This window comes from Ochotona princeps, chromosome 6 (assembly GCF_030435755.1).
Source record: "Ochotona princeps isolate mOchPri1 chromosome 6, mOchPri1.hap1, whole genome shotgun sequence".
In the NCBI taxonomy this organism is placed as follows: Eukaryota; Metazoa; Chordata; class Mammalia; order Lagomorpha; family Ochotonidae; genus Ochotona; species Ochotona princeps.
Window position 1 is genome coordinate 28,841,228 of NC_080837.1, and position 20,569 is coordinate 28,861,796.

Genomic DNA, 20,569 nt, shown 5'->3' on the forward strand with positions numbered 1-20,569 from the left:
AAAAATAAAAAGGTAAAATGTACTTAGTTTCTGCTTTAACTATATAATAAAGTAGGGGGAGATTGGAAGCTAGCTTTCAAATATTTTAATAAATAAAAACTTCAGCCCTTTCTGTAACATGATTTTTGCAACAGGACAAAATTTGAGCTATCAGTCCCATGAAAGATAAATTGAAGCATCTGGGTTTTTTGTTTTACTTTTGTTGCTAGGAAGAGGATAACTTGGCTCAAACTTGATATCATCTTACAAACATTATCTGAAATCAAATCAAGAGCATATTTATGATCGAAAAGCAGGAGGATGTTTTTCCTAAAATAAATACCAAGCAAATAAAATTTTCACATAATGATAATTCTGAACAGAGCCATCTTGGTCTAATGTCTTGTATTTTAGCAGTCATTAACAGAATGTCACTCAAGCAAAATCAGCCTTTGAAGAACTAAATACAAAACTTGAGAGGAAGGATCAAGTTTTAAGAGAGTTTCTCCAAGCGAGTTTGAGAATCAGTTAGGCGCCCAGTGGCGTGGCCTAACGGCTAAAGTCCTCGCCTTGAACGCCCTGGGAGCCCATATGGGCGCTAGTTCTAATCCCGGCAGCTCCACTTCCCATCCAGCTCCCTGCTTGTGGCCTGGGAAAGCAGTCGAGGACAGCCCAAAGCTTTGGGACCCTGCACCCACGTGGGAGACCCAGAAGAGGTTCCTGGTTACCGGCATCAGATCAGCGCGCACCGGCCCGTTGCGGCTCACTTGGGGAGTGAAACATCGGATGGAAGATCTTCCTCTCTGTCTCTCCTCCTCTCTGTATATCTGGCTTTCCAATAATAAAATCTTTAAAAAAAAAAAAAGAGAGAGAGAACCAGTTAGGTATGGTACAGTATCCACATGACCTGAAAACCTCCACAGGAAGAGAAACAAAATTTCAGGAACACATAAGGAGGGAGGTACTTGCAGGTACTTGGAAACTTAGGTAATTACTAGACTCACCAAAAATAAAGTTATAACCATGATAAGGAAAGTTTTTACAACTTTAATATGAAATTCTAAAAGTCAAAAATGTTTCAAAATTTGAAATTGTTAGATCACCAGCATGACATCACAAGTGGAAAACTCCCAACCATGAAACTTTTGTCTCATACATAAAACTATTAAAAATATGCTATAAAATTGCCTTCAGACTATCATGTATAAGGTATACATGAAACAACTGGATTTTGTGTTTAGACTTGGTTATCACCTCCAGAAATCTCATTACATATATATATAAATATTCCAAACAAAAATGAAACAAATATAAAATTTAGAATATTTCTGTTCCCCAAAATTCCAAATAAGGGACCCTTAACCTATGTTAATTACTATTCACAAATCTTGAGTTTGCACTATTTGGTATATTTCAAATTACACTCTATAGTGGCTCACCACATTGTATGTCATGGGAGAATTCTGTGACCCTGAAGATCTTGACAAATCATGACAGGATGCAGAAAAAGGGTCTTGTGGTAGCTTCTGTAATCACCAACATGAGTCTTCCTGGGCAGCCCTGAAATAAGTGCTCAAGAAGACATCCTTCAAGCCCAGAATGACTCCCCGAGAACGGCGAGGCTTGATGACACACGCTGGGAAATGGGTAGCACCAGGAAGACTGCTGCTTCCAGACTGCAAAGCCATATCCTGGCCATTCTAGTAACTCTGTTCGTGGCTTACCCTTGCAGCCAGTGGGGCCATCGGGAGGGAGTAGGACTGGATGGGACCTGGAAAGCTGGATGCTCTCAGGACTTTTATGGTATGAAGCGCTCAGCTTGTAAACAATGTTGCAGCTCTTGCAAGTAGTTATATTTTTGGAAACTTGAGATTAGAGGAGAAAGGGAAATAAGAACTAAATGTATGTGTGTGAGTGTGTGTTTTCCAGCTTTTGTGATGCTCAAAAAAGGAGTCAGTAGGCAAAAATGATTCAATTAGAGGATGTTCTTCATGATGGAAGTGCTTTTTCAACCTGATTACCAAAAATCAGGAATTATGTTTAGATCAACACGTATTTGTTAAAAGAACTACTTCGAGTTCTAAATGTATCTCCAGGAGTTCTACTCCTGGTGAATTAAGACCAAGGTTTGTCTTCTGTTCAGGTCCTCAAGCATGTTCCATGTGATGAAGCATAGTCATTATGTCTCTCGATTCGGCAGCAAACCTGGGTTGCAGTGCATTGGTATGCATGAGAATGGTCTCATATTTAATAATAATCCAGCTCTTTGGAAAGTAGTTCGACCATACTTCATGAAAGGTAAGCAAGTACCCAGCTGTATTTTTCGTCTTATATTTGCCCATTTTGTAAAAGATCATATTGTTAAGTTTTGCTGCTTCACAGTTTTAAAATAATGGGATCAGGAGTTAACATACCTTTACTACATCATACGCACTGCTTTAAACATTTGATATTCTAATCCCACAGATCTTGTATGTTACTGCCTACATTTTACAGATGAGAAGAATCAAGGCATAAAGAGGTTAAAGAACTTGGCCAAGGTTCCAACATTGGTAAATAGTGGCCCAAGAAACAACTGCAAAGCCTACATTTTTAGCTACCACAAATCCTTTTCTTCCTGTTGATGCATGAAGTCATTTTATGAATATGAAAATCAATTTGAGCTGTATAGTTGGGATTAATTGAATTAGAATTTTACTGTGTCAGATATATATTTGAATTAAACATAATTAATCTGTGTGTTTGCTGAGTCATAGGTTAATAGCCCGGCTGCTTTAGCAGAAAGAAAATGGTGAATGAAAGAGGATTTAGGACTCTGTACTATCTGAAAGAGCTAGTTAATTAGTTAGTTAGTTAGGAGTAGTTACCTTTCATACAAGATCCTATATCCTGATGTGCAATAGTTAATAGAATCTTGAAAGGCATCCACTTGACAAACTACCATTCTTGCCATGTACTAGGTTCCAAGAATACAATGAACAAGGTGTGGCTCTTGTACTTGAGGAGCTGATAATGGGACAGCAGAGGGGAGAGGAAGAAGAGAGAATCAGGAAGGGTCACCATATACCGACCTAGATGATGGGAATGCTAGAGGAGCACACAGCCCTTCGGAGCACAGGCAATGGGCCATCCAAAACCCCTGGGAGCTCAGAATAATTACAATGAATCTTAGAAGAAGTTAAAAATTACCTAGTTAAGGAAATGTGACCAACAAAGATATTATAAGAGTAAAGAACAGGGCATTTGAATACATGGAAGGAAGGATCAATGTGTTCATGTCAAGGGATCTCTCAGTAGGCCCTTTGTCTGGCACAGATAAATACACGAATGAGGCTACTACTGGGAGAGAAGGGCCAGATTGCCAAAGACCCCCCTCTCTAAAGTCAAGGAGATGAGCTTATCTCACAAGTGATAAGGCACTCTAAAAGATTTTTTTTTTGATGGTCAATAGGTGAAGTTTATTAGTGGCTTCAAGCTTTTATAGACTGAGGGTCACATACCATAAGGGAGGAGGTACTGAGGAGCTTACATAGTTCCCATAAACCTGTCTATCGATCTCTGTCTGAAAGGATCTCTTTTGTTTTGTATACAGAATCCATTTTTCGCATTCAAATAATATCCAATCAGTTGGTTTCATACAAATGATATCCAATCAATTGTCCTACAAATCTCCCTTTTCTATTTTGTAAATTAGGCTTGAGGAATGTTGCTAGGGAGAACATGTTCTTGCAACAGCAGGAAACAGAGAGAAGCAACTTTTTATATTATGCAAAGATAACTTCACCAGAGACCAGAGACCCTAACTGCCTATTATCCCATCTGACTCCTCACATCCCCCAAGGAGAATGGACCCTAGCTGCTGTCAGGATAGGGGCTTACGAGTCTCAGGCTGTTTCATGCTGAAAAGGGGCAGAAAGAGGGACAACAGCAGCTGGGCATTCTCCAGGGGATTGATCTAGAGGTCCTTGGCAGAAGGTAGAAGTCATCAGGCGTCTGAAGTACTGCTTGTAGGGTTCTCTTTGTTGAAGTCTAAATCATAAAAACATAATTATAATTTCTTCCAAGCTAGCATGTCTTTAGAGTTTAGATATGAAAAATGTCAGGTTCAAACCTCTGTCAGAGTAAACATTAGCCCCTCTTTCTGTGGGGTTTCTGTCGTACTTTCTATTTTCTTTCAAGTCCCTGTTCACAGGTACCACGTGTTTGTGTCCTGCAGTGATGGACTTGGTGCGGGGAGCTGCTAATAACACACATGGGCTATTGTGATGATCAATAGGCCACCCTTAAAGATTTTAACCACATGGACATAAGCATATTTGTGTTTAGGTGGAAAAAAATCCCTCAGGTAACAGAGTGAAGGGAAATAGTCCCACTTAGAGAACCAGGCATGATTGTAAACAGGGAGAATGATGAAGAGCTACTACATGGATGCAGGGTACACAGAGGGACACCACTGGTATGAAATGATAAAAGAATACAAAATCTACAGTACTTGGAGAGTAAATCAACCATGACATCTTTGAGTTTTTCTTTTAGAATAAGCCTGAATAAGAAAAAAACATTAAAAAAATATTATTATTCCTAATGGAATAATATAATTATTCTTAATGGAAGTCTAAATAAACTTAGAATAAGGAAGAAAAGAGGAACATGAAGAGTTAAACTTTCATAATAAAATCACTTTCTATCTAGATCCATTAGCCAATGCCCAGATAGTTAGAAAAAGAGCAAGCTCAAGACCAGAACCAGCTCACTCTACCTGTTTCTAATTCCTCTGTTTGTCAAACTACATATCAAGAGCCCTCAGGCACTACTGGCCTGCACAATGCTGGTGAGTGTCTATCACTTCCCTTAAACCATTCCCAGTTGGTGAGAAATTTGGCTAAACAAGGAGTTGCTTAGCTGTGAGACTACTGATGGAATAAAACATACCTGGAAGTGTTTGGAAAAAAGGGTGATTTGAAGGTGTAAAATGTTGGTCTTACAAGTCACGAAAAGTGTTCTTTTAGTTTCAAAGACCAACACTTTATACCTATAACCAGTTAAAAAAGGAAACACCTTAGATTAAATGGTTACAGTCCGAATTTGACTAATTTTGTTATAATATCCTACCTCTTGGTGAAGCATAAACTAGACATGACCCTAGCCAAAATCCAAATCCTCTTTTTCAGGAAATGTATACAAAATACATGAAAAATCACTGACTTGTGACTTATGATCACAAATTATTTAGAGATCATGAAGAAAGGTTTAATTTTACATAGTTTGTTTAAAACAATATCCATTCATTCATTTTTAACCATAAAGATAATATATGCTTGTGGAACATTAGGAACACATAGAAAATTAGTGAATAAAACTGGCAAACAATTAAGCTTTCAAAAGGGGGGGGAGGGCAAAGTGGCCTGATTCTGTGTGCCCTGCAGTGACTATTGTGTTCCCTTCAGCTTTGACAGGTCCTGGCCTTGTTCAGATGGTGGCGATCTGTGTTGGCTCCATTATACAGCATCTGGACAGGCTAGAGGAGGTTACCACTCAGTCTGGCTGTGTAGACGTGCTGACCCTCTTACGGCGCATCATGCTGGACACCTCTAACACACTCTTCTTGGGGATCCCCTTGGACGGTACTGAAATTCTTATTCAAATGATTTGACCTTTTGCCTTTTGTTGAACAAAGGGACTGAAGGATACTAGACCAAAGTACATTTACTTTGTCTTGTATGTTGCATTTTTAAAAATATAGCCAACTATTCATAGGTCATTTTTTACCTAGTGTTTTTGCCTTCTTTGTTTATAAAACACAAGTTTCTATAAAGTAGGGACCAGCTTCTCTGTCTTTTCTATTTCTCTTTATTACTCTAAGAAATAAAATTCTACCACTCCCCCTACAGCTTGACAAATGTGATCAGTTCATTCATCATTAATATATTCTATATAAATCAGACTGGTGTAGTTGACCATTTCCAATTAAAATGTTTGTGGAAAATGGAATTTAGTGATAAGTTTATTTTGTAAAAAATGTTGAAATTCATGTACAGTTTTTTTATAACACAGGCATTTTATGAACTTTTTGAAGGTCCTTCAAGATATACATACTCATACCTGTCCCTCAAAGTTACCAGATTGAAAACTTTGACCCTGGCTACATGATAAAAAGAAATAAGGTTGCTGCTAGTGGAAATCATGGTGAAAGCTAAGATTAATTTAGTGTCTACAATGTGTCAAATAGTATGAAATGTTGTAAATTAAATTGAAGAAAAGTCACATTATACTAGATATACTTAATGCCAACATCAGAATGAAGTTAACTGACTTTCAATGGTACTAGATTTGCACACACTTTAATATGCATTTCTGTATCACAGTGAGGAATACAAGGCATTTAGTCAAGGGCATAATAGTCATAATTATTAGTCCCTTTTTTAAAAAAAAAGATAGGAGAGAGTGGTCCCACTAAAGATGTATATGAGAGATTCTGGGCTATGTCTCAAGCATAAACTTGAAAACTGGCAACACACTGGTTAACCTGGTTGCTTTAGACACCAAGCAGAAAAAATTAGAATGTAATCTGTCTAGTGACACCCATGTGACTAAAATACCCATCAAAGATTGAAATCCCAGACTGGGAGCAGAATCACCACAGAATTATCAAGGCTCAGAACACCCTTCTTCAGGTTATGTTTTGCTCAACTGTTGTTTTCTCCCCCCCCCCCCCTGTTTTTTTGTTCTCTTCTTTCTTTATTCTCCCCAGCCCCAACAGAAAATACCATCGTAGTTAAAATCCAGGGTTATTTCGATGCCTGGCAAGCTCTCCTTCTGAAACCAAACATCTTTTTCAAGATTTCCTGGCTATACAAAAAGTATGAAAAGTCTGTGTAAGTAACACAAGATTGGAAGATTTATGAATGCCATCATTTTTTTCCCCATTGTGTTTGTCATTGCTGGACTTTTTGGTAAGTTTCCTGCTCTCCAGGGCCCATAGCAAGCTGTTAAGTTGCTGATGAATGTTTCCTATAAGAACCTGGCTGTATTTCACCAGATCAAGTAGTAAAAGAAGACTTTGGCTTGGCAGAATCTTATCAAGGTGGGGGGGTGTGGAGGTACTGTGTGGTATAAGAGCTTTCTCTCTGGAATTAGGCATTGCCGTACACTCTGATTTGAAGAAAAGGATTGACTGGTCCTACCATTAGTAACTATTAAAACTGATTCTGCATTTCTAGAAAAATGGAAACAGAATAATTCATCAGTTGCCTTATCTTTGAATTAATTTAATATAACTGCTTGCAAGAATTAATAGTAATCCCCAAAGAATTTTTTATTATGAATTTACTGAATTTCAATAAAATGTTTTTGGGGGATTTGTTACATAGCATTTGTTTTGGGAGTCTTGAAACTGACATTAAATCATCCTGTTTTGGTTTAGACTATTCTAGTAGAAACTGGACAAGTGCCCTGTAGACTAATTCATGGGTTTTTATAGTACAAATAACCAGACTCTAAACCCTGTTTCATGTAACACTAGTGGAAAGCCCATGGAATCTAGACACAGAAAGACTTGGTTTGTGTATTGACTCCACCACTTAGCCCCTAAAAGATCTAGAGAAGTTATTTAAAGTAAAACATAACCTTCCTTCTAGAGTGAGGGTATAGGTTAATGAGACAATTTACATAGAGCACTGAACATATACAGCCTGGAACATGGTGGCACTAAATATATTAGTTTCCCCTTTCCCTACATTCCTGTCTTCTGCAGATGTCCCTAGACATAAGTTCTCCATCTTGGAAAAATCCCTAAATATGTTTGAAGAATGATACAAGTCTCCAGAGAAGCCAATTTGTCATTGCTTTGTCCATTGTCATGTGGTAGAGGAATGTTAGGTGAATAACCTAGATACTTGGTTCTTTATACATTTTAATAACGCCAGAGATTACTATGACTCGAATCAGTTATAGAAAGGACTGATCTCTTCCCTGGGGTCAGATTTGGTGGTGGTGGTGGTGATAACCATCTGAAGAGTCTCACTGTATACTTTTGGTCACTAGTTTGGCTTTGGTCTTGGCCATTAGACCCACTGAAATTTACTGCAGGACACAAATTTACAAATAGCTATTGCACCAGTTTAAATCTCTTATCTCCCACGGCAGTAATGAACTATTGAGATCTCTGTCCTTCTCTCATGTTCTTAAAATGATGTACCAGTTTTTAGTAATACATATATGTGAAGAATACAGGTATATCCATGCAGTCTGTATTAAGGTGCATATATCAGATATTACAGCTGTCATGTTTCCTACTCTTTATTTGGCAAATTTAGGTTTTTTTCAGCTCCATACTACCTTAAGTATGCGTCAACAGATCAGACTGATAGCCTTGACATCATTGTGGGTACTGCATGTATTGAGAATTTCAATAACAGGCTTCTACATGCATTCTTGCAACACATGTATGTCAGTCAGAAACTTCCTATTCCTGTAAAACAAAATTCTCCCAGTTTTGAAAGGCATGTAAATTCTGGCGCACACTTTTACATAGGAACAACTTTTTTTTTTAGAAAGAAAAATAGAAATTTACAATGCCATGAAGTTAAATGACATGTTACTAGATATGACAGTCTCCATTACACAGCTACTATACATCCCCTCAAAAGCCACAAAACAAAATCAGCATCAGGGAGAAAAAAGAAATTAACAACACCATGAAGTTAAATAACATGCTACTAAATGACTAATGTGTAGCTGAAGAAATGAAAATCAAGAACCTTCTTGCAGAAAATGATGCTACTGTATGATCTACGAGTCATTGATTGATTTAATCAGAAGAGTTTTGAAGAGATGAAACAGAAAACAACAAAACCCATGTGATATAGTTTCCGCTGATTTTAGTTGGTGAAGTGTGTCTCTTCTAGACAATAAATAGATGGGTTTTGTTTTTTAATCCAGTCTACTAATCTATGACGTTTGATTGAGCTTAAGCCATTTACATTCAGGGTTAACATATATGGATGCTACTTTGGTCCTGTCGTTTTAGGAATGGGTTGTTCATTGGTTTAGTCTTCTGTTGTCATTTTACTGGGATGTTCTTCCCGTTTGCCTTTGGTTTTGTTTGGTGCTATTCCTCTTCTCTGTGACGAGAACATCTTGAAGTATCATTTGTAGGGCAGGTTTGGAAGAGGCAAATTCTTTTAGCTTTTCTTTACTGTGGAAGAATTTTATTTCATTTTCAAAGACAAAAGAAAGCTTTGCTGCATATGTTATCATAGGCCGACAATATTTTTCTTTTAGAATCTGGAATATGTCACTCCATTCTCTCTTGCCTGTAGAGTTTAATTGGCATTCCTTTATATGTCAATTGATTTTTTTCATGTGCATATTTAAGGATCTTTTCCTTATGTTCAATTGAAGAGAGTTTGAAGATCAAGTGTCTTGGTGAAGATCGCTTTTTTTTTTAAATTTATTTTTATTTTTATTACAAAGTCAGAAATACAGAGAGGAGGAGAGACAGACAGGAAGATCTTCCGTCCGATGATTCACTCCCCAAGTGAGCGCAGCGGCCGGTTCTGTGCCAATCCGAGGCCAGGAACCTGAAACCTCTTCCGGGTTTCCCACAGGGGTGCAGGGTCCCAAAGCATTGGGCCGTCCTCGATGGCTTTCCCAGGCCACAAGCAGGGAGCTGGACAGGAAGTGGAACTGCCAGGATTAGAACTGGTGCCCATATGGGCGCCCATATGGGATCCCAGGGCATTCAAGGCGAGGACTTTAGCCACTAGACCACGCCTCCGGGCCCAAAGATCGCTTTTGATCAAGCCTGTTGGGAGTTTTGTGCCCCTCCTGGATCTTGTTTCCCAATTCTTTCTCTAGATTAGGGAAATTTTCCTCTATTATTTCTTTAAATACATTTGCAAACTCAGCTTCTCTTTCTGCACCTTCTGGGACTCCCATAGCTCTTATATTTGGCCTCTTAATAGTGTCTTTCAATTCTTGAATACTTTTTATGGCCTGATCTAGCTCTGCTTCCAGCTTTTTGTTTGTTTCCCCCTGATAACAGGAAATATCTGCCAATTCTGACATTCTTTCTTCTGTTGTTTCATTCTATTTTGGAGACTCTCCACAGTACTTTTAATTTGCTCCACTGTATTCTTCATTTCTGATATACCAGCCTTGATTTGATTTATTATTTCCTTAAATTCTTTGAACTCTTGTATGTGCTTCTCATTTTTTATCAGAAGCTTTAAAATGAATTTTATGAATTCTGTGTGCCTCATTTTCTCGATGTCTTCCTCAGTTAACTCTGAGGTTGGCATAGGGTTTTGCTCCTTTGCAGGGGAGTTTTCAGTAATATTCATTGTGCTTTTGTCTCTTCTTTTGCTCTTGTTCATTGTACTTCTGGTTAGCAGAGTCTTCTCCTTGGGGCAAGTTTCTAAGCCCTGTCACCCACAGGTCTACAGTTCGATTTTACTTATTGCAACTGGTACACAACTTTTTGCTTGCAGCCACTTGTGCCACAACCTCCAGCAAGTTCCAGGTCTGGGTTCTTATGTTAGATTTCCACTGTGGTCTCCAAAGTCCCAGCTCCTGGCTCACCACTCTCCACCTCCTGTGATACCATGCTGAGGCTACACCGTCGGCTCTCCAACCTTTCTTTCCCACTTCCGGTTGGAGCAGGTCCCAGAATTAGGGAGACACCAGGTGTCCTATACAGCTAGGTTGTTGGTGGCGCTGATCTTGCAGGAACCTGTTGGACGTTAGGTCTGGGTGCCACACGGACCTATTTTGACCTGTATGATGCCACAGTCGACATTATTTTCCTTCGGGACCAGTGCAATCCACTGAACTCAGTGAGTTCTCGCCAGCTCAGCACATGCGTGGTTCACTGTTGTCCCCTGCAGTCCTAAAGTGTTTGCCACAGTGTACAAAATGGCTCCTGACATACCACTACTAGAGTTCTTGATCTGCTGGCCATCAGATCTGAGGGCTACCCAGACCTGTCTTGGGTGGAACCTGTAGAATGCCACGTTGCTGCAGTTCACTGAGTCAGAAATGAGTTCACTCCCAGTTCAGCGTCTGCTCAGTCCTTTCCCTTGCCTTAGCCTCCTTATGCAAAATGGCGCTCAATTCAGCTCTAGGGGACTTACCAGGTTGTGAAATCCATGCTGTTCTTGCACTGCCCATCTGGGATCTGCTGCTCTGTCTCTGCTCCTGGTCAAATCAAATGGACCAGCAGGACGGACAGTTCTTTGGGCTTACCTCCCAAGCTCCCAATGAAAGTCCCTTCCCACCTGATTTCTTGTGGAGAACATAGGAACAACTTCTAACTCGAATAGAAAATTGTCAACAGACATTCATATGCTGCTGATACAAAGCCGTGGATTTTAGCTTGTGAAGGAAGTGAATACTAAATAGTGACTGTAGTTCTGTGCGATAATTATTTGTGACTTTGCATTCCACGGGAAATAAAAAAATGCTCCCAGACCATTTGGGGGCCAGCACTCAGGTGAAAAGGCTAAGAGTATGTTGAGCCTACTACGAAGGGGGTACCACATCCACCAATTTCATACGTCTTTTTTATGTAATAGCAGCTCAACAGATACTTGCTGAATGAATAAATAGGTGGATGATGAATAAATGACTGTGGCATGGTGCCTATGGTGTATATCTAGAGGCATGTGTATCTGTACGTGCCTCTGTGTACATCTGACTTTTCCTGCTGAACAGGAGTAAACATCAAGGCTCTTTTATGCCAACAGCATCAACAGGGTATTTACATATAGCAGTGACAACATGAACAAGAATCTGAAAGAAAAGTTTATTGTACATTTAATCTAATACAGAATATTATACCCTAGGAGCAGAAAACAGTACATTTACTCGGAAACATGTAAAGACAGATGCAAGAACAACAGAATTCAGATCTTCAGGTGACCTTATTGTTCATTTAGTCTGATCTCTCCACTTTAAAAGACACACAAGGCTAGAGATTAAAAGTAGTTATACAGAAAATAATCACACTAAAACTCACTGTCTGTCTAGGGTGCTTTTCCATCCTATCACGGAGTCAGCCTGGATATACATGTTTATGAAGCTAGTCACTCATTCATCAGATATTTATCTAGTGTTTACAAAGTGAAACTACACGAGGGATAAGAATAAATATCAAGAATAACAGTTACTTGAGTTTACTGTCTAGAAAAGGAATCTCATACTCAGTGTTATCTGCAAGAGTAGGCAAATAAAAGTGGGCTATCTTGGATGGGAAACAATAAGAAATGCAAGTGCCTTTTGGTAAACTGAAGAGTGAATGCCTTTACTAGTGGCATTTAGGGATTTTTTTTTTTTTTTGAATGCTTGAGGCTGCCAAATCAGAAACAAAAATGCATGGTTGGTTTTAGCTTTGGTTATTAGCTTTTAGCCAGTATCTACAGGTCATAGGCTTTATTTTGTTACCAGTATCTAGAAATCAGCTAACTATAGCTAACAATAGCAATAATAATAACAATAGCAATATGTGGAATTTAATTATATTTATAAAAATAAAATATTAATTCTTTATGAACAGAAGTGGCTTCAATTGAAGGAGACTGTATCTTAAAAAATAGCAAGTGAGTCATTTTTGCTCACGTCTAGGCTGAGTAAAAATAGATCATGCTTTGATTTTCTTTCGCAGCAAGGATTTGAAGGATGTCATAGATGTTCTAGTGGAGGAAAAACGACGCAGGATCTCCACAGCAGAGAAACTGGAGGATCATATGGATTTCGCCACTGACTTGATTTTTGCTGAGGTACTTGACCTGCATTAACCATACCTCCTCACAATACGTGTTATGACTGTATATATGTATAAAGATTTCCCTTTATAATTGTTGCAAATTTCTCCACTTAAGTGTTTGCTCTAGTCATTCTGTAATGCTCAACCCAAATTGCGCATACATTAGAAATTCCACTAAGACTGGCCATGAAAACTGAAACAAAACTGAAACTATATTTTGTCACAATATAAAATGTGAAATATGAAAAAATAGAGAAGGGAAACAAGAGACACTAAATACTTTAGATCTTTGTATCTACAATCGTCTGGTTCCAGAAATTCGACTCTCCTCCCTCCCACAGATAACAAAATACACACATGCTAAAATTCCTTACAGAAAATTATTAATTTTTTTGCTACAAACCCAAGACATCAGAACAGCAAGTAAATCACAGAGAGGTCCTTTATTTCGGCGAGGGCAACAGCTGCAGATAAAGCGGGAGCAGTGAGAGAGTACAGGGTTGGGGTAAGGAGAGAAGAGAGTGAGAGAAGAAAGGGGCTAGAAGAGCAGAGAGCAGAAAGAGACAAAAGACAGACAGAGAGGGCCTGGCATGGTAGCCTAGTGGCTAAGTCCTTGCCTTGGATGCACCAGGATCCCATATTAGTGCCAGTTCATATCCTGGCTGCTCCACTTCCCATCCAGTTCCCTGCTTGTGGCCTGGGAAAGCAGCCAAGGACGGCCCAAAGCCTTGGGACCCTGCACCCATTTGGAGGCCCAGAAGCTCCTGGCTCCTGGCTTCGGATTGGCTTAGCTCCAGCCACTGCAGCTACTTTGGGAGTGAATCAGCAAATGGAACATCTTTCCCTCAGTCTCTCCTTCTCTCTGTAAATCTGATCTTCCAATAAAAGTAAATAAATCTTAAAAAAAAAAAAAAAAAGGACAGACAGAGAGAGCAAAGGACAGTGACATCTTTATAGCCTCGAGGTGGGGTGTGGGAGTGTAGGCCAGGGATTAGCAGATGCAGCTGTAGGTGGACACTGGGGTTGTAAATGCCTCAGGGAATTGGTGGAGCAGGGCCATCAGGTATGGGGTCATAAAGAACAGGGACTGGTGGAGAACATGGTTTAAACCCAAAGGTCAGGAAGCTTATTTAGACAAGTGGGCCTTAAGGGGACTGAGACCTAGGGAATTTGTGGTAGTGCTGGGCAAGCAAGTACTCAAGGTATTTAAGGATGTACTGGATCCAGGATGACAGGGTCAGTCTTAAAGTTACTGTTACAAAATGAAATAGCACTTGGATATAACTCATTCACACACTTTCATATACTCTAAAACATCTCTAGATTATAATATTTAATATAATATGAATGCTATAGAAATGGGCATTGTATTGGTTAGAAATAATGGCAAGGAGAAAATCTGGTACATGTTCAGCACACAGTTTTTCCCAGATAGTTTTTGTCTGTAGTTACTTGAATTCACAGGTACAGAACCTGACAACATGGGAATCTGACTGTACCATGATAATCAGTTAAATATTATTTATCAGTTAATATTACCATGTGAAATGATCACAATTACAGAAGTATGTAATTTCTATTATTTCATTTAGTTGAGGTTGCTGATTCTTGAGTGTCAATTCCTCTCATTTTTAAAAACCTTCATTCATTGTGCCAATCTGACCCACCCCTTTTCCCTGTCCAGAAACGTGGCGATCTGACAAGAGAGAATGTGAACCAGTGTGTGTTGGAAATGCTCATTGCAGCACCTGACACCATGTCTGTCACTGTGTTCTTCATGCTGTTTCTCATTGCAAAGCACCCTAACGTTGAAAATGCAATAATGGAGGAAATCCAGACTGTTGTTGGTAAGGACCTTTCAAATAAATACTAGGGCTTAAAACACAATTCATTCTGAATTTCAGCTCCTTGTGTCCTAAGAATCTGATGTCAAACACAAGATCTTTTGCAACCCACCCAGAGAATAATAAAGCAAGTCATTCTGACACACACTGATTATGTCAGATAGACTGGTTGAAAAGATAGTTTTTTTCTGCATTTTAAAATCATATACATATGATGGCTATAAAAAATGCAGTAACAAAGAGCTGTGTCAAGCACAAGATGATATCCCTAATCCACTGCATTTCCCACTCCTCAGGTGAGTAATTTACAGAGTATTCTTCAAAGTCTTTCTGTGTATACTCACAGACACAGGAAAGCTCATAAAAGTTCATCAAAATGTGCATTATCTTTTAATTCCATTTTTTCATGATCATTTTGAGGCCTCCTTCTATGTTTTAATGTCTGTTTTTACAAAAACATGGGGTCTTTTACAATATCCTGCCTACTTTATCAGTTATAAAAGGTGTCTGAGTTTGCACCAGTAAAATGGCTGTCATTTACAACAGTTTGGGTTTTAAGGAACCCAACCACAAATAAAGTTCCATTTGGTGAATGAAGGGGGAGAAGACAATTGCAATAAAAGTGGGAGAGTGATAAACTTTCCTCTCTGCTCTGACCTAGTGATGCCAGTCTAATATTTCCCCACCCTCCCCTTTTCCCATGCTCAGAAGCTGCCGGGTCCCACTCAGCTCTTCCCCATCTACCTCTGCCTATCCTACCCTACCCTGCCTCTGCTTCAACATATTCTTTGCCAAATCTTCCACAGAAACATAGCCACACCTGTAAGAAATCAGAGTAGGTGTCTTCTGGGAGAAAATAGAATTCCTTATTGAGAATTTCCCCCACATGGGTAATCTTTTTAGGAACATGTTTCTTTTTTTGTTAATTATTTTGCATTATGTGACAGTTTCATAGGCTCTGGGAATCCCCCCACCCCTCCCCACGCCCCTCCCCCCTGGTGGATTCCTCCACCTTGATGCAGTATTACAGTTCAAATTCAAACAAGATTCTTTCCTTGCAAACGTATACCAAGCATAGAGTCCAGCTACTTATTGTCCAGATGGGTTGAACAGTTTCTTGGGGAGACCATTTCTGGTCTGAAGTTAGAGCTGGTAGAATATCATCCCAGTCAATTAAGAGTCCCAATATAACATCAACAGCAATTTGCAACATTATGGGATTGACATGGTTTTGAGTAACCAGTAAGGAACATGTTTCTTATAGAAGTGAAGAGATGGCACATGAGGTAAACTTTTTTCTTTTGACTTTATAGGAACCCTGTGAAACAAATTATTCAGTTATAGAAGGATACCATCTTTTAAAACTTATTTGAACACTGCTTGAAATGGTTGACACTAAGGATTAAACATGGGAGAGAAGCTATCTGTAGATTCATCACATATCTGGGAAACATTATGGCCATGTAGATAACAAGGAGCAGAATAATGTCTCAGCTCCAAATTTCAAAAGGTTTTCTCAAATGCCTCCCATCATTAGGTTATCAGGCTCTGTATCAGGTGTAGGGGTACACAGTGAACAAGTCAGAACCACTCTTGCACTGCACTCACGGGGCTCATTGGGCTGAAAGAAGAAAGAGACATGAACAGTTCAATGAGAGAGATCTTCTGTCCACTGGTTCATTCCCCCAACCTGGTCACAACAGCCAGAGCTGGGTCAAACCCAAGCCAGGATCCCAGAACTCCACCCCTCGCCCACCCATCCCCATTCTAGGTTGTCTTTGATTCTGCAAATGTGGCAACCTGTTTGAAGATGTGCTGAGCCTCTGCAATCAGGCCAATTTGAGACACAGGAGGTATCTACCATGTCCCAGATCCTGGAATTGACCTGGGGCACCTATTCTATCCTGGTGGAAAGGTGTTCTTACCACCCTAGGCAACAGGTTGCTCTTGATGAGATGCTAAGCGACTATCAGTAACAGTGTAGGCAAATGATTGCACAGGTAAGCACAGCAGAAAAATTCATAGAAATATGCCCAATCCACAGTCTTCACTTTGATCATACAGCAACATGAGCACTCAGCTTTATGATGATTGATATGTTAGTTTGCTAACAAGTTAAGAGAGGGAATGGATCTCCCCTACAAATTAGAGTAGAGGAGCCAACATCCCAAAGACTTCAGAGGCCAGTCAGATGAAAATGTGTGAAACAGAGTAAGTGTGGCCAATTATGGAACCATGGAGTGTGATCTGCCACTCAACTTCAAACCACTGTTGCCATGGGGGAATGTGGGTCCAGCCTTACCAACTTTTTCCTATGCAGGATTCTCTGTGAAATCTCCAAGGTTTTTAGGATAATTGGCCACACATTTGAATTTATTTATGTATTTATTTTAAATGAGTAGATTTCATGTTTTGCTGATACAGATTTAGAAGTACAGGGGCACCTACCTTCCCCCTTTGAAAACCTCCTCCTTTTCCTTGCCTGTCTCCCTTTATTTTCCCTGCCAGTTATTACAGTGGCATATTCATTTGCATCCCAGTGACAGGCTTAACATGCCAATATGTAAAAATATCATGACTTAGCAAGTAAAGGAAGAAAAGAATAAAATGGGTATTTTCCTGTTATTCAGAACAAAGGCTCTGAACAGAAGTTGTTTCCCATTATGCCAATCTCACTCACAGAGCACATTTTTTGTATTGTGTGTATTAGTTGTCTCAGATCAAATATCTGAATTTTTATAAAGATTGTGTGGACCAAACATATTTGGCCCCAGTTGCTGGTATATATTAAAATTACAGAAGTAGGTTTTTTTTTTCAACCTAGGCGAATTATTCTGTGGGAAAACAGGAGTCTTCATGCCAGTAAAATATTGAAACTATCTTCTTTGCCCTTTTTAATCTGTCCTCACAGGTGAAAGAGATATAAGGATTGATGATATGCAAAAATTAAAAGTGGTGGAAAACTTCATCTATGAGAGCATGCGGTACCAGCCTGTTGTGGACTTAGTCATGCGCAAAGCCTTAGAAGATGATGTAATTGATGGCTATCCAGTGAAAAAGGGAACTAACATTATTCTGAATATTGGAAGAATGCATAGACTTGAGTTTTTCCCCAAGCCCAATGAATTTACTCTTGAAAACTTCGCAAAAAATGTAAGAGCCCTTTCTTAAAACTATGTCACTCTTGACAATGTCATCTGTAGGCTCTTATTGGCATTAGCTCCTTTGGGTTTGTCAGCACAAACCCAAAACACCAGATGCAGGGAATCATGCAGGAGGTTTTAATCCAGCAGGGAAGATGACCTCTGGGATGGGAGCAGAGGCAGAGACAGAGAGTGTGTGTGCACACAGGAACCTACAATTTTATGGTCACAGGACAGGTATTGGTAGTGTGGGACCATGAGGGATTGGCAGGTAGGGCCACAGGTGGGCCAGGAGGGGTTGGTGGATAAGACTGTTGGGCCACAGGGAATGGATAGGTGGGGTCATGGGCGAGGACTAGGGGTAGGGACCGCAAGGGATTAGCGGATAGGTTGTCAGGTACAGTGCCATGAGGTTACAGTGGATTGATGGGAACAAGGTTACAAGGCTGCAGCAGACTGGCAGACAGCCATATTTGAACCTAAAGGGCAGACGTGAACCGCAGGAAGGAGGATGAGACCTAGCAGAAGCAGGTATTCAAAACAGTGCCGGGTCCAAAATGGCGGGGTCTTTTCAATCTTTGTGGTGGATATTCGAGTCACTTCTCACATCATCTATTAAATCTTGCTCTCCCATGTACATTTGATTATTTCTATTCATTCCCCTCCACCAGGCCTCATAGCTTGGAACATGATATCATATTTATCCTCAAGCCAATGATGCTAGGTCTCTATCTCTAGCAAATATTTTCATGGTGAACATGTGAAAAGCACAGGTTCAATTTTGGCCAAATTGAGGCAAATTTTATTTAACTCAACCAACCCACTTTTGTATTTAAGCTGATAACTCTGTTACCATTTAGATCCAGCTGTACCTCCATCTAAGAAAGGGAACATCTGCTTCTGCTTTAGGTGGGAAACAAACAAGATCAAAAGTTTCCATCTTTGCAGGCTTCCTTTGATTATCATATGGACACATGAGAATAGGTTCTATTCTAAAAAGAACTCAATAAGCAGAATTGGTGTGTCCTGAAGATTCTGCCTTAATTGTGTCAAATTTTAGGCAGCAATGGTTTTAAACCTGAATTATCCAGACAGTTCCCTCAGTGCCCCTTCCCATTTCATATGTTGTAGAAATCCAGTATTAATCCAATACTAAATTATCCTGCTTCTTCCCAGGCAATCCAGATAATGGGACAAAAATCACTCAATTGGTCGACAAAAATTTATGTGAACATCTACTGTGTGTGCCTAGTACACATACAGTAGATGTTCACATAGTGGATGTTCACATAGGCATTCATAGTAGATGCTTAAGTCTAAATGCAGACAAGACAGATATGTGTGGTCCTCATTAGTTTTCCACATAACTAAAAAGCTAGATATGTAGTGCTCGTGAGCCAGGGATCCATATTTTTTCCCTACACTTGTCCCTTTTCATCAGATATATAGCATTACACAGAAACAAACTTTATATTGGTTACTTGAGAAAGCAGTAACACTGCGATTCATCCATAAAACTAGCTGAATATTTAAGGGAATGTCAAAAGATCCCATGCAGCATGCATAGTTTGACATTCAGGCATAGTTTATTCAAAATTCACATTTTCCACAAATTTTGTGAAGTTCCCTTAGGCTAACATTTCCTATAGCAAGATCATTTGCATTGACTTATTAACCCAGCACAGCTACAGGAAAAATACAACTGAGACTCATCTAATGTTGGGACTGTAACACGAGTGATCAAACTAAGTGGAGAGTTAGAGTGGTCCATCAGCCCTTAGCACTCTGCCTAACCACCTGTTTGTTTTCATAGGTCCCATACAGGTATTTTCAACCATTCGGTTTCGGACCCCGTGGATGTGCGGGGAAGTACATAGCCATGGTGATGATGAAAACCATCCTGGTTACACTTCTGAGGCGGTTCCAGGTGAGAGCACTGCAAGGAAGGAGTGTCGAAAACATGCAGAAAAAAAATGACCTGTCCTTGCACCCAGACGAGACTAGTGACTTTTTGGAAATGATTTTTATGCCAAGAAATTCAGACAACTGCCTGAAACAGTAAAAAAACCTGGTCAGTACCTACCCTGGAGCATTTTGTGTCAGTAGTTCACACTGAAACCATCCATCCCTTGCCAAGTGAACATTTGGTGACCCATGGGGTTTTTTTAGGCTTACTTGTTATGGGTGATCAGCAAGATAGGAGCTCCATCAGTTGTCTGCTCTTGTCCCAAACAAACAGAACAAAGCTGCAAGAAAAAAGACAAAAGTCAAGAGCTTGTGAGCAGTGGCTGGTGAAGAAACTGCAGCTCTGAAGACCCAACTTCATACAACATGCTTTGGAAAGGATAAGTCATCAGTTAAACCTATGTCTGTTTTCCTACTGGATCTTATTTGCCCTGTCCCAAGGGCATTTAATGTCTGGTGAAGAAATATACAAGTTAATTTGACAAGTCAGGCTAATACTGGAGCACCTAGGGATAAACACACCTGCTAATTTAGACAGAGGAGCTTCAGTTTGGTTTTGGGTGAGGATGGTACGGCAACATTCAAGTTCATTGGAGAAATATTTACAAATTCAGCATTTGATTTTTCCCATGAATTATGCCCAGTTAATTTCTATATATCCATGTGTGATCTCTTTCTGGAGAAGGACATCAGAGGATGTCCTTTCCTATTTTCTCTAATTCATGCCTCAGCCACTTACTTCTGATACCACAGATAGAGTTTGAGTTAATACAAGCTGATTTAGCATCATAGTAGCCTGAGCAAAATACAATTAGGATCCTGCATCTTCCATAGAGGAAAAAAAAAAATCACACACTGCATTTGAAACACAAATA

At 39.6% G+C, this 20,569-nt stretch overlaps 1 protein-coding gene across 1 annotated transcript in view; it reads left to right on the top strand.

Moving 5' to 3' along the window:
- The window catches only part of LOC101518265 (aromatase), a 32,662-nt gene extending 12,742 nt beyond the window's left edge, over positions 1 to 19,920 (top strand). The window contains exons 3-9 of the mRNA XM_004578077.4: positions 2,123 to 2,277; positions 5,427 to 5,603; positions 6,740 to 6,854; positions 12,641 to 12,755; positions 14,427 to 14,589; positions 17,498 to 17,739; positions 19,543 to 19,920. Coding sequence (XP_004578134.1) covers positions 2,123 to 2,277; positions 5,427 to 5,603; positions 6,740 to 6,854; positions 12,641 to 12,755; positions 14,427 to 14,589; positions 17,498 to 17,739; positions 19,543 to 19,791 — 1,216 coding nt within the window. The 3' untranslated portion in view covers positions 19,792 to 19,920. The remainder of the gene's footprint in view (positions 1 to 2,122; positions 2,278 to 5,426; positions 5,604 to 6,739; positions 6,855 to 12,640; positions 12,756 to 14,426; positions 14,590 to 17,497; positions 17,740 to 19,542) is intronic.
- The last annotated feature ends 649 nt before the right edge of the window (positions 19,921 to 20,569 follow it).